At 50.0% G+C, this 16,832-nt stretch overlaps 1 protein-coding gene across 1 annotated transcript; it reads left to right on the top strand.

The window, feature by feature from the left end:
- Nucleotides 1–97: 97 nt before the first annotated feature.
- LOC134016365 (roundabout homolog 1-like) lies at nt 98–7,738 on the top strand (the record flags this gene model as incomplete). The annotated part of the gene is made up of 14 exons (XM_062455745.1): nt 98–269; nt 1,245–1,442; nt 2,552–2,578; nt 3,369–3,411; nt 3,860–4,014; nt 4,211–4,567; nt 4,681–4,821; nt 4,921–5,065; nt 5,282–5,554; nt 5,730–6,205; nt 6,314–6,463; nt 6,580–6,783; nt 6,928–7,073; nt 7,468–7,738. Coding segments are annotated over 14 exons (2,502 nt in total), but the record flags the coding sequence as incomplete, so codon positions are not given.
- Between the last annotated feature and the right edge of the window lie 9,094 nt (nt 7,739–16,832).

Raw genomic sequence — 16,832 nt, 5'->3', positions numbered from 1 at the left:
TATGGCACCATTCAAGAAACACGGTTTGACTTCCTGATTATGTTAGTCTTTCCCTTGTTCCCTGACGTTGCTCGTCACTGTTCTGCCACACCCACAGATCTGGTGCCTAGGCAACGAGAGCCGTTACCACGTCAACCGGACGGTGGACGGCTCCACCTTCTCCGTGGTGATCCCCAGCGTGGCGACGGGAATACGCTACAGCGTGGAGGTTGCCGCTAGCAACGGAGCGGGGCCGGGGGTGAAGAGTGATGTCACCTTCTTTCAGCTAGGTGAGCTTCCTGTCCAGGGGTCAACCTCAGGTGACATCAGCACACTAAAGCACTAAACTCTGTGTGTTTATGACTTCATACCTTTTACTTGACCTAACTGTACCTCCTGTACAGCACTTCAGCCAACGTTGTTTTTAAACATTCTCTATTGATAAATATTGATTGATTGATACCTGTATGGTGGCCAAACCTTTCTGTGTGTGTAAATGCCTTGTGATAACTGCACAGGCGGCAAAAACACAGGGAGGATGAACATTTTGACCACACGCCAAACATGGTCAAGTGTCCAATTCACAGAATTAGATAAACACAATTAGAACATGAACAGGAGATGGCGCCAGAGGCTTGGGCCTATCACAAGAGGGTGCAGACCAAAGACCAATCAGAAGAGGTGTGTGGATCGAAGGTTTAACCCTGTGTCGATCTCCTCTGGTCTCACGCTCTGCTGCTCATGAAGCTGTGGTGACTAGAACTAGTTCACAGACCACCCAGGCACTGAGCCCTCCAGACCAGCTCCCCTCCAGACCAGCTCCCATCCAGACCAGCTCCTCTCCAGACCAGCTCCCATCCAGACCAGCTCCTCTCCAGACCAGCTCCCATCCAGACCAGCTCCTCTCCAGACCAGCTCCCATCCAGACCAGCTCCTCTCCAGACCAGCTCCCATCCAGACCAGCTCCTCTCCAGACCAGCTCCTCTCCAGACCAGCTCCCATCCAGACCAGCTCCTCTCCAGACCAGCTCCCCTCCAGACCAGCTCCTTCTCTCTCTGATGTGGAGAGCAGGACTGTCTAGAGGGAGCAGAGCTGGATTCACGTATCCTGTTTCCTTGTTGTAGCTGGCTTCTTCTCTCTAATGTATCAGCTTTGACCCTCCTCAGGTCTGGCTGTCCATGCTTTCATCTGCAGCAGGTATTGATCTGTTATCTGGAACATACTTGTAAAGCAGAGTGTGTCTCGTCTCCCCTCCTCTCCCTCAGACTATGCAGGTCAGATGATGGAGAGCTGGGAGGACAGGGACACGCTGTCCCAGATCTCTGACGTGGTCAAGCAGCCGGCGTTCATCGCTGGCATCGGCGCCACCTGCTGGCTGGTGCTCATGGTGTTCAGCGTGTGGCTGTACCGCCACCGCAAGAAGAGGAGCGGCCTGAGCAGCAGCTACGCCGGCATCCGCAAGGGTGTGTGTGTGGGGGGGCAGTGTGTGTGTGGGAGTGTGTGTGAGTGTGGGGGGGGGGCAGTGTGTGTGTGGGAGGGGCAGTGTGTGTGTGGGAGTGTGTGTGAGTGTGTGGGGGGCAGTGTGTGTGTGGGTGTGTGTGTGGGGGGGGCAGTGTGGGAGTGTGTGTGTGTGTGGGGGGGGCAGTGTGTGTGTGTGTGGGGCAGTGTGTGTGTGGGGGGGGGAGTGTGTGTGTGTGGGGGCAGTGTGTGTGTGTGTGGGAGGGGCAGTGTGCGTGGGAGGGGCAGTGTGTGTGTGTATGGGGCAGTGTGTGTGTGTGTGTGGCAACTTGGCAACATTAAGTATACTTACCTAACCTGGCAACATTAAGTATACTTACCTAACCTGGCAACATTAAGTATACTTACCAAACCTGGCAACATTAAGTATACATACCCAACTTGGCAACATTAAGTATACTTACCTAACCTGGCAACATTAAGTATACATACCCAACTTGGCAACATTAAAATGACTTAGTCCAACCTGGCAACCCAGCCAGGGACTGACAAGTGAGAGAGAAGCCTGAGCCCTCTGTGTGAGAGGAATAACCCCCTCTATCCGCCTCACATTCAGACTTGTCAGACGTGTTGGCTGTGACAAGCCGGCTGGTCTCCAGCTTTCATCTCCAGCCCCCCACGAGCCACATAACCAGATGACATCTGATTGGTCTAATCTTGCTGGCGACTCGGAGAGCTCAAAGACGAGAGACGAGAAAACGTCTGTCTGTCCCCTCCCAGATCACGCTGACATTCACAGGCTGACATTTAGCAGCTCATTTGCAGGGTGGCGCTGCTTGCTCTAACCCAGTTATCGGCTGGCCTGTCAGCCTGTAGCTCTGTCAGCTACCTCTGGTGGCCCCTCTCTCTCTCTGCCCTGACTCCCGGCTGACCCCCGTTACCACACAACACCAGGTGTGCCCACTGGGAACAACTAGTGATAGAGCAGGATCACCTGGATGTGTGTGTGTGTGTGTGCTTGTTCAGCTACCCTTGTGGGGAACAAAAATGCAATAAATAACTTGTCTCCTTCTCTCCTTGTCCTCTCTCCTCCTCCCTCTTCCTCCCTCCACAGTCCCGTCCTTCACCTTCACACCCACAGGTACGTGATAACGTGCTCGACTGTAAAGAACGTACTGTACTCTGCGCTCCAGGATTATCATCTGTGAATACAAGTAGAACTTGATATAAACTGTAGAACTTGAAGTAGAGGATTTGTAGAGATGGGATCGGACTAGTTGTGAGCGCTTAGAGATACACACAGCACAAAAACTTCTCACTTGCTGCATAGTTAGACGGTTTATTCATGTTGACACCTGCTCGGCTACGGTTTGAGATGAGGACATGTTAAAACACTGAGTCACTCTCTCTCTCTGTGACAAGAGGTTAGCCAGTCACAACAGACTTTGCCCCCTTGCCCCCTCCCCCCCTTCCCATGTGGTCAGTCCTCGTTCAGGAGGAGTCTGGAGGTGAGAGGTATTTATCCAGGTTGTTGAAGTGACTCATGCAGGAGCCGGGGTTGGACTGAAGCGCTGGCCTTTGTTACGCTGGGGGGCAGGGATCACGTTTAACAAGCTCTCACACTGATCCGGTCTGCTCTAGTGTTTATGTACACCTCTCAACACCTAGTGCCCCTGGGGCAGGGTACTTGTGTGTGTATGACTCACGGCAATCAGCATGTACCTACAGTATCAGTTATGATCGCTGCATGAGTCAGCCATTGTGTAAGGACAGCTCTCTGCGAGTAAACAATGACACATCAAAACAGCCTGGCAGCCATGTTGGCCCTGCCGTCCAGGCCTGTCTCTCCTGTGCTTCCCTGGACAGTGTGTGGACTGTGTTTGGACAGTGTGTCCTGCTGTGGTCTAAGGACTGTCCCGTCTGTGTTTCAGTGGCCTACCAGAGGGGGGGGGAGTCGGTGTGCAGTGCTGTCAGGTAAGGGTCCTCCGCCATTACTCAGAACATTCTCAGTCCTCACCAGGCTGTATGGATAGTTGATATCAAATCAAGTTTTATTCGTATAGCCCTTTTTACAAGCAGTGTCAAAGACGGTTTCATACATGCCCAAAGAACTGCCCCTCAGCCAACAAAAACCCTCAAGGAAGACAAGGAAAAACTCCACTCAACTCAGAGAAAATAGTTTCGGAAACCTGGGGAGGAGTGTTTAGTTTTGGACACAAGCGTTTGCTAAACGAGGAAAATATACATGTGAGCATTTTGATGAGGCTGGTCAGTGCACTGACCTTCCTCAATCACCAGGGGGAGTGCTCTCCCTGTCACACAGAAAGAGAAATAGACTTTACTTCCAATACCTGGTTCTCTCATGGCTCCTGGTGAGAGGGAGATGTCAGGCTTGCGTGTTGACGTGTGTGTGTGGTGACAGGCCTGGTCTCCTGAATATGGGGGATTCGGTGAACCAGCCCTGGCTTCCGGACTCGTGGCCCAACGCCTGCGCCAACCACAAGGACTGCAGCATCAACTGCTGCAACACGGGCAACGGCACCAGCGACAGCAACATGACCACCTACAGCCGCCCAGGTGAGTACATGCAGGGGTCAGGGGGCAGGGCAGGGGGCAGCGGGCAGGGCAGGGGGCAGGGCCAATCACAGTTGGATACGAGGATACAGAACCAAAGATAGGTTTAGAGACAGAGACCTATGACAGAGGTTCAGGGCAGTGACGTCCGGTGTGATTGGCTGACGTGTTTCCCCTCCCTTGTGATTGGCTCCTCCAGCCGACTGCATCGCCAACTACGGCGGGCAGCTGGACAAGGCCGGGGGCGTACTGGAGTCGGACTCGGCGGTCTACAGCGACGTGGACCTCACCAACAAACTCAACGAGCTGACCACCTTCAACAACCCCAGCCTGTGCTTCCTGGGCCCCGGGGCCCCCCTGCCCCCCACCCCGTACGAGCCCACCCCCTACGCCACCACCCAGCTCATCCAGTCCAACATCCTCAACAAGGGGGCCGGCGGGGGGGCCGGGGGCCCCCCTGACCTGCGCTGCTGGGGCCAGCCCCCCATCCAGCCCCCCAGGACCAGGGACATGAACCCCCAGTACAACATCCTGGAGCAGAACCGCCTCAACAAAGGTGTGTGTGGTTCTGCAGGTGTGTGTGTGTGTCAGAGGGGTGGTTGAGCGTATGTCCAGACCTCTAGGACGATGACTCACCAAGGTAGTCTAATCCTCCTGCTCTGCCTCCAGACCACTACAGAGGAGGGGAGGGGCCCATGCAGGCCACTATACCCTACAGCCAGCCCCACAACCAGGCCCTCAACCAGGCTCATGACCACAGCACTGGAGGGTCACATCACAGCTCAGACAGGGGAAGCAACAGCACTTCCGGTGAGACACACACACACACCCACACACACAGTTCCAGCAATTCCCATCCCAAATCAGGTAACGTGTGAGCTAAGTGTGTTTGGTGTGTTGTCCTTACAGGGAGCCAGGGTCATAAGAAGGGGACTCGCACGCCCAAACTGCCCAAGCAGAGTGCAGTGAGCTGGGGTGAATCTCTGCCCCCGCCCCCCGTCAACCCTCCACCAAGCAGGAGTTGTGACGAATACTCCCTGCCCATGGACAAGAGGTGAATAACACACACACACACATACTGTTCACACACACACATACTGTTCACACACACACACACACACACATACTGTTCACACACACACACACACACACACATACTGTTCACACACACACACACACACACTGATACATTGTTCACACACACAGAAAATATACTGTACTCAGATACAGATATGACCCTCTCCCTCCTGCCCCCCCCCCCCCCACCCAGGTTCACCCCAGACCTGCCCCATGTGAGCTCCTGCCCCATGCTGCCCCCCAGGATGTTCCTGCACCAGGACCACATGGAGGAAGAAGAGGAGGAGGAGGAGGAGGAGGAGGAGGGGGGGGGGGAGGAGCAGGGGGACAGGTGTCCCACCCCCCCTGTGAGGGGCGTGGCTTCCTCCCCCACCGTGTCGTACGGCCACCAGTCCACGGCCACCCTCACCCCCTCCCCCCAGGGCGAGCTGCACCACGGCCTTCTGAACGGGGCCAGCCACAGCAGGTAGGCCCCTCTCCACACACACCACGCCTGCTGAACACACTTACATTTACATATAGATGTACGAAGAGCAACGCAAGGCTCAGTTTGAGCCCCGACACTTCCTGTGTCGGTTGCCGGGTTACAGTGTTGTAGTTCTGGGGTTCATGTTTGATCGTTGCGTCCTCTCCCTCCGCAGGCAACACACATCCAGCCCCCCTTCCCCTCCCAGACCTCTCTCCCCCACACACACCTACGGATACATCTCCAGCCCTCCAGGCCTGGAACCCGACGGCCAGGAGGAAGAGGAGGAGGAGGAGGAGGAGGAGGAAGGAGGTGAGTTGGAAACCGACCCTGAGATGACCCAGGGTCACTACCACCAGAACCTCCACCCCCACCCCCGCCAGCACCCTCCCCCACGCAGGCTGCCCCTCCGGGGGTTGGAGCAGACACCGGCGTCCAGCGTGGGAGACCTGGACAGCTCGGTGACGGGCTCCATGATCAACGGCTGGGGCTCGGCGTCCGAGGAGGACAACGCCTCGTCTGGGCGCTCCAGCGCCGTCAGCTCCTCCGACGGCTCCTTCTTCACCGACGCAGACTTCGCCCCGGCTGCCGGCCACACCGGGGAGTACGGGGCGCTGCGCTGTGCCCGTCTGCCGGAGGACTGCGTTCCCGGTGAGACCCGGACAGACACACTCCAGTGTATATATAGAGGACAATATCATTTTGAATGTAATCATAGAAATGCAAAACAAATGCTGACTGTCCTCCTCTTCCTCCCAGGACGAAGGCCGTTGCGTCCCAGCAGCCCCCTGTCCACCGACAGCAACATGAGCGCTGCCATCCAGCACAAGAGACCGCCCCGGAAACACAAGCAGCACCCGCTCCCCCCGGGCCACCCGCTCCCCCCGGGCCACCCGCCCGACCACGACGGTAGGAACCACACACACACACACACATGTTGAAGCGCGAAAATATTTGTAATGAGCTTCTGGTTGGCAGTACAGTCAGAAAGTGTGACTGAGGCTGTGTGTCTGTTCTGCTCCCAGACCCCTGCATGCCCCTGCAATCCCCCGGCCACCATGCCTCCAGGGAGGGCTACGAGGTGCGGGGCGCCACCCTGCCCAAGATGGGCTCTGGAGAGGCCCGGGGCCGGAGGGGGAGCGCGGGGGGCCACAAGACGAGGGAGAGCTCTGTGGAGAGACAAGCCCAGGACAAGCTCAGGAGGGGAGGCAAGGCCAGGCTGCACACAGGTACTGGGTCTCCCACCAAGCCCTCTCCCTGCTTAGGTGCTCATTCCTACAAACTGTGTTGTGTTCTTTCTGACATTTAGCACGCTGTATAATGTTGGTGATCGCTATGTGACCAGCTAATGTGTGAGTGTGTGTCTGTGTCAGGTTCGGAGGACATCCCCCCCTACAGCCGCCCTTCCTTCCCCTCGCTGCAGAGCCAGAGGGGGACCGGGGGCCCCAGGAGGAGGGGGGAGGGGGGCCCAGGGCCCCGCAGGGCCCCCTCTGACTTCCAGCCTCAGGAGGAGCTGGAGGTGAGGCTCCATTGCTGTGTCAGCACAACTGTATGAGGACATGATCAAGTTTATACTGGGTTAATGTGGAGGAATTCAGCATGCGGTGCTGTGCAAAAGTCATAAGCACAAGTATTATTTTTTTTATGACATCTTAAGCAAGTAAATGAAAAGACTAAATAATCGAAAACATCGGAAAACTAACACTTATGCCTAAGACTTATGCACAGTACTGTATTTATATCTATATATAGTATACATACTATATATGGTGTAATATTCTAGAATATTATACATTTATGAAAATGAGATTCACTCATTTTCATGATGCATAGTATCCCAGTTGAGTTGTTATTAGGTGTGTTAAAGGTATGTGACTGTTTATACTGATTCTAAACGTGCATTTTATAAACAGCTTCTGGAGAGCTGAGGAGCTGAGGAGCAGGACAGGAAACTCCCACAATCCTTCATTTCAAGAGAAGGATATGACATCGAAGTTCTGCAACGATTATGTAAATGACTTTTCCTATCATCAACAGAAGAAAAAATAACAGAACAATACTTAATATCGATTTTTTTCGTACTACAATTTCTCATTTGATGTTCATCTTAAAAAAAAAACTTAAAAAAGAATGTGAGAAAAAGGTGTCCATTTTGACAGAGCCAGTGCAGTCTCTGGTTTGACGTACAATGTGATCATTGTCTACTTGAGTTATTGGTTAACCGGCACTGTGGTACGCTGGTTCGTGATGTGAGGTAAACTCCATGCTCATTAGCTGGCTGTTGTGAGTGTAAACAGAGACGTCTGATTGGTCTGATTCCCCTGTTATTTGACTGTAACCAGTGCCGTTGGTCGCTGTCAATGCCCTCCATCTTGTAAATTGTTAAGTCATTTTACAGCCACAAAATTGCTACAATGCGATCTTCGGTTTGTTTTCTATGTATTTTTGTAATGCACTGTTAATGTTTTGTTATCGATGTTGGTCTTGTCAACGTGCGTTATTTGTTCTACTTTGGTTTTAAAAGCACAATCACTTAAAAAACTTTATTTTAAACCATTATTCTATACAAAGTTCCGACTTATCTGAGGGACAACGACAAGTCTTTTTAAATCGGTTTCTGCGTTCGATAAGACGACAGCTCTTATCGCTCTGCTTCTACCGGGGTTGCTCGACGGGACGAGAACGTTCCGGCTGACCCGAGTTTTGCGCGAGCCCCGGTTTCTATCTAGTCAGATGGAGGCGGCATCCAAAGCAGCAAGACACACAGATGTGTATCCTGAAGCAAACTGCTGTGTCAGTGTCGTTAAGCGGTGAACATATTTCCCTCACGTCTTCAAATGCACTTAGGGAGTTAGGGACAAGGGGACTGTGAGAGAGAAACGTTATCTACAGAGACACGGCCCTCCGGTTTCTTCTCATCTCTCCGTAGATAAAGCTAAAGACGGCACCGTCGGTTGATGAGCGGGGGAGTGTCAGTTATCTGTCGGGTGGGAAATTATCAGCGTCCCTTAGCGGATTCCAAAAAGACTTCCAGCTGAGATTCCCCCACCACAGAGAGGGAGGAACTGTTGGCAGGATGGACGCCGTGACGAAGATGAATGTCCAGGACGGAAGCTTCGGTCTGTGCCTATAGGCCTCGTACTGTCTGTCAAGACTGAAGCAAACTTTGGGTCTCGTCAGTGTCATTCAGTGGTTTTATTCAGCAGTGTTCTCTTTCTGTAGGGAAATCCAGTCTTTGTTTGGGGTTTGTCATGTTTAAGGAGGTTTATGTCAGCGTTGGCCATTACTGATGGTCTTACAATGGGGGGGGGGGGGGGGGAACATTGTCATTTTTAAAACATTATTTATTATTAAAATGTCTTCAAATACCCATGTTTTTTAATGAATTTTTCTGTCAGTTCCAAAGTCTTCTAGTCAGTATCTTCCTGTTCCTGATGTTTGCCCCCATTTCAAGGTTATTTGAATTTGCCACGGGTACAAGGACAGGTATATCGGGAGCAGGGGCGAAGGGTGTCTTGCCCTGGGTGTAATTCAATGTAGAACCGCCACTGATCGGGAGTCTTTAGCACCTGTTCAAGCCTCAGTCTGAGGGGAGATGGGAAGGATGTGGAACGGAGTATGAAGAGAGCGAGAGAGAAGTAAAGTGGGTGTCACCCTAAAGAGAGTCTTTCTGAGACACGCTGCTTAATTAACCTCCCTCATGAACCTGCCTGCATAATATACATAATAGCATAATTCATCAAGTTAATTTTAGTTTGGAACTGAATTCTAATAAACTTAAACTGAACATAATATTATGAAACAATTTGATCATCACTGAAAGCTAAACTCCACATTTGCAATCGAATCGTGACCCCAAGCATCGAATCGTGAGGTACCAAAAGATTCCTACCCCTAAAAAACGGTAGGCTAATATATAATGTTATTTCCAAGTATATAGACAGGGGACCCGTGGTGTAGTGGATTGAGAACAAGGGCCTAAACCACAATGACCTGGGTCCAAATCCAGCACAGAGCGTAGTGCCAAACACATCCATGGGCCCAGATCCCTGTAACCACAGCACACTCCCCGATTGTCCAGATCCCCTCCCAACTGTCTTTCCAGGTACCCAACTGTCCCACCAGGAAAGACAGAGGGGATCTGGAAAGTCGCAGAGTTTGCTGAGGTTACAGTCTTCTAAAAAGAAATACCTTTTGTCAGTTTTATTTATAAGTTGAGTTTTATTTATAAGTCGAAGAGCAAAAATTGAGCTAAGAAGATCCTTCAGACAGATTTGAACACATGACCCCTCACACAGTAGCCCACATCCTTAACCACTAAGCTATCAGGGATCATCACAATCTCCACTCAACATTTAAATTTTACATTGAACTATCTAGTGGTAACAACCTGCAGAGTTGAGGTGTGAGAAAACCAGAAGAAAGCAGGGCTCCCTGTTAGCTCAGTGGGTTAGTGTGCATGCTCTGAAGACTGGGGCAGTACTGCAACAGCCTGGGTTCAAATCCAGCCTTCACCCTTTTCTGTGTCTTCCTCCCTCTCCATTCTTTTCCTGTCACACTTCAGTTAACTGTCCAATACATCATGTTAAACACAATCCACAACTACATAAACTGAGGGAAATAACCACACAACAACTTGAATCTTTTCATGTTTTTTTTTGTCGGTTTTGTGATTTTTTTTTTCCTTTATTAAGGAAAAAGCATAATTACTACAAATTACAAATAACACTAATAGCGAATCACATCAGCCTACAAAGCAGATATTATGAATATGAAATGTTATAATACATCTCATTTAAGTATTTTCAATTTTTCAATTTTTATGGGCACAAATAAGTTGTTGAGGCGCTAACAAATAAAACAAATGAGAAACAGTCAGACGAGACTCTAACCTTCTTTACGTTCCACTTTTCTGCTGAGGGGAACCAGTTTGGCATTATTGTCAGGATGACAAATTGCATATTTAACTTACATAAACTTCAGGGTGCCAAGCTTGTGTTCAGACAAGATGGTATGGTTGCTTACTGTCAGATGAGGTACTGAGTGATCTTACATTTACATTTAGTCATTTAGCAGACACTCTTATCCAGAGCGACTTACAGTAAGTACAGGGACATTCCCCCCGAGGCAAGTAGGGTGAAGTGCCTTGCCCAAGGACACAACATCATTTTTGCACGGCCAGGAATTGAACCAACAACCTTCTGATTAATAGCCTGACTCCCTAACCGCTCAGCCATCTGACTCCCTAACCACTAAAGAATGTATAATATATTACAACACATATTCTAGAACTGTAATCACCAGCTGCATATCGGGCACGGCACTATCTATAATCCCAGTTATTAATATGTGTGGCATTTTAATCACTGAATGCATCACGGGCACTGTGCACGAGTGAATATAACAACAGGATTTATGAAGGATGCATGTCTTAAAGTTATGTATTGTGCTTATTAAAGTTATGTCTTATGAAACTTAGAAGTGTGCTCAGGCTTAAACATAGGGTCTCACACTGAGTGTGGGAAGCAGGCTGTTCTTTGTGTCTCTATCTCTTCATTTTCAGAAACAACCTTGAATCTGGGTGGAGATGGCACCCGAGCAGGTGGGACGCGTAGGCAAGAACAACTCCCTGATGCACGAGAGAACAAGCTCAACCCTTTTTTGATACTTGTGTTTTCAATTGCATTGTATATGATATGCTGGGGCAGGGAAAGATAGCCAGTTGGACTTCGTGAACCAGCCCAAAATCTGTTGCGGGTAGGGAAACTTAGACAACCCCAGAGCTCTGTACTTTCCAACTGCTGCATTAAAGCTGATATTATCGGACCTCTGCGACTCCAGACCACTCTTTCTAGAACACAGATTTGTGTCATTGAATACCATCATTACATATTGGAATAGACACAAATACTTTAAATCCTTCACCACTCAGCCATCTGACTCCCTGTTAAGCTGTGAAGCGAAGCCAATAGATGAGGTTTTCGTGCATCTACTCCAGGGCCTTCTCATAGTTCTTAACCGACTTCACCTGAGAGAGACACGACCAAATGATGGAGACGTCATCTATCTGCGTACCAAAACACAACCCTTTACTGTGTCGATGGAAAAGCTGCTCTCTCAATAGCCTTCATGTACAGGAGGAAACATCGTAGTTTTGAGAATTACATTTTAGTCAAGCTCTATTAGAAACAATCTCCAGATTCTCTGAGGCAGCAATAACTCAGTATTATCGAAAGACAGACTAATAACTACACGTTTAATATCATTAGAATACAACTTTCCCTTTTCCTCTTTGATGGTTGCACCTGTTATGTTGAACTCATTCCTGCATCCCTTGCTACGACCAAAACACCTTCACGAGCATATCTGACTTACTTGACTTTGGAGCAGAACTGTTTGTTACCTACAACGTCCCAGATAACTTATAGGAACGAAACATGTCAGTGAAGCCACAACATGGACATCAAGAACGCTGACATATTTTTTTTGCGTGACACAATTTTTCTTCTGAGGCTGAGGGTAGACTACGGCAGATTGCAACCAATGATGCATTATCGCCATCTAGTGTTCGGAAGCCTAAGTGTTCCATAACCTCAAAAATAAATATTGCTATCTCACTCCTGCTTCCATTCTCTCACTGTCCAATAAAAAGGCAAAGATTATGAAAACACATTTTAAGAGTGCGAGACAAATGAGCCAAATGCTTAAAGCAAACATAGCCAAGCATTAAAAAAAATACAGACTTGAGAAAGGACAACTGCTCAGTTTTTAAAACGTTTTATTGTTTAGAACTATTTTTTGCTAATTTTTTTAATTGTTTATTTTAACTTAAAAGTTACATTGTGGTCATGTGAGATGTGGGATGTGTTAATCTCAGGAAGATTCTCTTTAGTTTAGTTGGTTAGAAACAGAGTGCGAATTATACAATGATAATTGGGGGTCAACTTCTTCTCCAGGGCGTAAAGTAATATTTACGATTACAGGTTAGAACGATATATAAATGTATCAACCCCCCCGACCTGTTGTTTTTACCTCTTTTGGGGGGGTCCAAGTCTTAATTAGGGGGTCAAACCCCCCCAAGCCCCCCATATTTCGAACCCTGCATGTTATGCTTGTTGAAGTCCTATTCAAGCCTCACTCTGAGGGGAGATGGGAAGGATGTGGAACGGAGTATGAAGAGAGACAGAAGTGAAGTGTGTGTCCCCCTAAAGAGAGAGTCTTTCTGGGAACGCGATGAGACACGCTGCTTAATTAACCTCCCTCATGAACCTGCCTGCTTAATTAACAAAGCAGCTGTGAGCTGTCAATGGCAAGAGACACTGGAGTCTAGCACAGGTGTGATTCACTGTGAGTGTGTGAGGGCGTACCTGCGTGCACTGTGTGTGTGTGTGTCTTTGTCCTCACACGTGGCAGAAGTTGTAGCAGTGGAAGAGCCTGTCACTCTCACCCCCCCCCCCCCCCCCCCCCCTCCCCACACACACTCAGACTGCTCCCATTGTTTAACTGTAAGCACATCTCTGGATAATCAACGCCAGCAGAGCCCAGATGCTGAGCTGTGCTGCACTATCACTGGCCCCTCGCGCTTCCTGATAAATGAGACAGATTGCTGTTGTAACCGGGGCTCGTCTCTCTCTTCTCTCTCCATCTCTGCCAAAGTGGATGGACACCAGAGCACGGCTGGCAGCTGTGAGTGAGGACCGAACTCATTAGCGTTAGCCGCCCTGGCTAATGCCGTACCACGGAGGTCAAGACAATTAACCCAGCTGGACTGGACTGGTAGGGCCTCGCTCCACCGTCCAGTCCCCGGCTGTCCTGCCGGGCTGCGGGCCCCGTGGGGGACCTCCGCTCTTTCTGGCTCGGAGAGGGGTGAGTCATACTCGTATATTTCCATCCTTATCGCTTCGTCCATTAATTAGGTCATGTATTTCATCTATATTTCCCTTGAACCCCCCCCCCCCCCATCTGTAGGAAGCGATGACTCAGATTTACAGACCAGAAAGAGGGAGTAAATTAGCAGAGAAGCGATCACACCACACATTATCATTGATTATTTCGCCTACTCATCCGACTGCTCCTAAATTCAATATTAGAAAATGATATACAGTGTGTGTAGTGCAGTATCAAAAATAAAGGGTTACGCACTAACACACAGGCATACACACGTGCGCAAAACGCACGTAAGCAAAAAAAAAACACACACAGAAGCGTGAACACACAAGCGCACACAAACATCCCCTTTAGAGAATACACGCTTTGATGATGGATGGCAGCACAGGCGAGACAGGCCTTTCCTGTCAGCATCAGCAAATAAAGCAAGTTCATCCGTCTTCATTACAGCCTGGTGTGGACAAGCTCGCTCGCCCAGGGAGAGCACACGCACTGGTAATGGAGTCTTTAGAGATCTCCATGGAGACAGAACCTGCTGGCTAGCGACCACGGCCCCAAACTACACGGCCATCACCGCGTGGTAGCGTTCAGAGAGAAGAAAGACCACATCAACATCACAGTCCCGGTTAAACAGAAGTAATAGTACAGTACAGTAGAGTTCAGAAGTACAGCAGGGTGCTGTCCAGGTCAGGCCTGTTGTGAGGCAGGATGTCTACGGTTGAGGTACGGCTGATGGAGGCAGGTTCCAAGGAGTCTCATTTCACCGGATATCTAAATATCAGCGATTTCTCTTTTCCCCAGTGTGCAGAGCAAGGATTACTATTGTCTACCTCCAGAGCCTGAATGCGCCCGTCCTTGACTGGGATTGAAGAGGTCAGTTCTCCGTCAGTGGAGGTTCTGAGTCTACCTGCAGGTTGCTCCAGGAGGAGGCTGGAGCATAGGGGGGGGCAACCCGCCACCCAGCTCTCCTCTGTGGGAGGGGATGAGAGGGTAATCCCCTGGCACCCTACCCCCCTCCCTGCCTGCCCATGCAATTAAACCCAGCCAGGCACCCTGGATTAAAACCCCTTCCTCTCCCCTCTCCCCTCCCACACACCCACACGCTGAGTCAATTAAACAACGACAAGAGGGATTTAATGTCCCTCTCTGCAGGCACCCCGGCTTTCCGAATCCTGCCTCCATCAAGCATCAGAGGAAGGGAAAATGGCTCTAATTACCGCCTACGATCCAGGGCTAATACAGCAGAGAGAGAGAGAGAGAGAGAGAGAGAGAGAGAGAGACAGACAGACAGACAGACAGACAGACAGACAGACAGAGAGAGAGAGAGAGAGAGAGAGAGAGAGAGAGAGAGAGAGAGAGAGAGAGAGAGAGAGAGAGAGAAAGAGGGAGACACCGCTGTGAGGTTTTTTTCCAAACCACGGATGCTAGCTGCCTTCACAATTTACCTGTTAATATTATTTTCCTGTTATGATCGTCATGTTAATATCACATCTCACATTGAGGACCGGTGATGGGGAGGTGATGCTGAACGGTTACCCCTCACCTCAGCCCACCACGAGCCTGTCTTCAGTACTCACCCCTTTTCTCTTTGATTAGGAAATGTTAGCCGTTTCATAAGGCCCACCTTCCCTGCATCTAGACCCCCCACCCCCTCCAACTCTTGAGTTAATTTCCTGCTTCAGTGGAATGACTTCCCAGAATGCTGTGTGACAAGACTGCAACGGCAAGCAGGGGAGAGAACCCCTTGAGTCAAATTCTGTTTAAATTATTAACAGTAATGGAGGCAGGAGGGGCGGCCTGCCTCCGTACCTCAGTTCTGTGCCTCTGTTTCCACCTCCACCAGGATACAGAGGGACCAGGGTGTCTGTGGATGAATGTTCCCTCCCAGGAAGCGGAGCTTAACGTAATGAATGAAAATCAACGTATATTGTTATTCATTTGTTGCTGCTATCAGTCTTGATCTGCTTCCGCGCTGGAGGACAATAGAACCAATTTCGTAGATGTAAAAGGATTCAATCTGTCAGAATGGTAAACATTAGGCTAAGGTGTGCAGTTTGTTCATTAAGTCTGAGCTAATACTGTTTCTTTATATTAAACAGACAGACAGTAGACCGACAGGCAGACAGACAGACAGTAGGCCGACAGACAGACAGTTGGCCGACAGACAGACAGACAGTAGGCCGACAGACAGACAGACAGACAGACAGTAGGCCGACAGACAGACAGGCCGACAGACAGACAGGCAGGCAGACAGACAGTAGGCCGACAGACAGACAGACAGTAGGCCGACAGACAGACAGACAGTAGGCCGACAGACAGACAGTAGGCCGACAGACAGACAGACAGACAGTAGGCCGACAGACAGACAGACAAACAGTAGGCCGACAGACAGACAGGCAGACAGAGGAGACACGATGTAGAGGACAGTGAATGTCACGTTGTCCCCACAAGTCTCACTCTGTTAGCACTCTGTCAGTAGTCAGGGGCTCCTCCCTCTCCGGGACGCCCCGGGGAATCACACCTTCCTCAAGCCTAACTCCACCCAGGGAAACGGCCCATATGGCAAACGCAAACACGCCCGGCGGCAGAGCCAGGTACCGTACGCCGTCTGCAGCCGCGCTGCACGTCTGCTGTGGCTGGATACCTTAACCTCTACGCATCTGCGACGTGTCTGGGAGTGCATGTGTGTGTGTTGCATGCGTGTGTCTGTCTGTCGGTTTGTGCTTGTGTAAACGTGTGTGTTTGTGTGTTTATTTCTCTCAGTCTCTTTATCCTTGGGCTCATACGTGATTAATGTCGGTGGCCTTCACGTGGCTTTTTATTTGATTAAGGGAGAGGCATAGCAGCTGCTTTGAAATAAAAGCAGTTAGCTGGACCATCTGGCGAGTTGTTCTCTCAAAGTGCTGAAACTAAAACTTTAGCTGGAGTCAGTGTGGCTGGCTGGAGCAGACAGAGAGAGTGCGTTACGTGAGCTGGCAGCAAAACCAGGCCAATCAGAGAGAGATGGAAGGTGAAAAGAAATAGTCAACTGTCTTATCATTGGACAATGTGAGGAATCAAATGAATTCATCATGTGCTCATTTGGGGGTAATGACGTTAGTATACACACATTCACACACATGCACCCCGCGCATGCACTCAGACAGATGCGCGCCACACATACACACAACCCGTACACACAAAAATCACTGTGCTTATAATATGGGCTTTTCATGTAAAATGTCACGATAGAAATCCACACATACTGATGAAACGGAGAGAGGGGGGGGGGGGGGGGGGGCGTGACTGTGAGGCTGGCCTTTGTTGAAGGTTGTTTTCACTTCCATCTCGCGGAACAGCGTAGGATCCAGCAGCTACCAAGGTCTCCCTCTTTATCCGGCACCCATTGACG

This window comes from Osmerus eperlanus, unplaced genomic scaffold, assembly GCF_963692335.1.
Source record: "Osmerus eperlanus unplaced genomic scaffold, fOsmEpe2.1 SCAFFOLD_348, whole genome shotgun sequence".
NCBI lineage: Eukaryota > Metazoa > Chordata > Actinopteri > Osmeriformes > Osmeridae > Osmerus > Osmerus eperlanus.
This window is presented reverse-complemented; position numbering and strand designations above follow the sequence as displayed.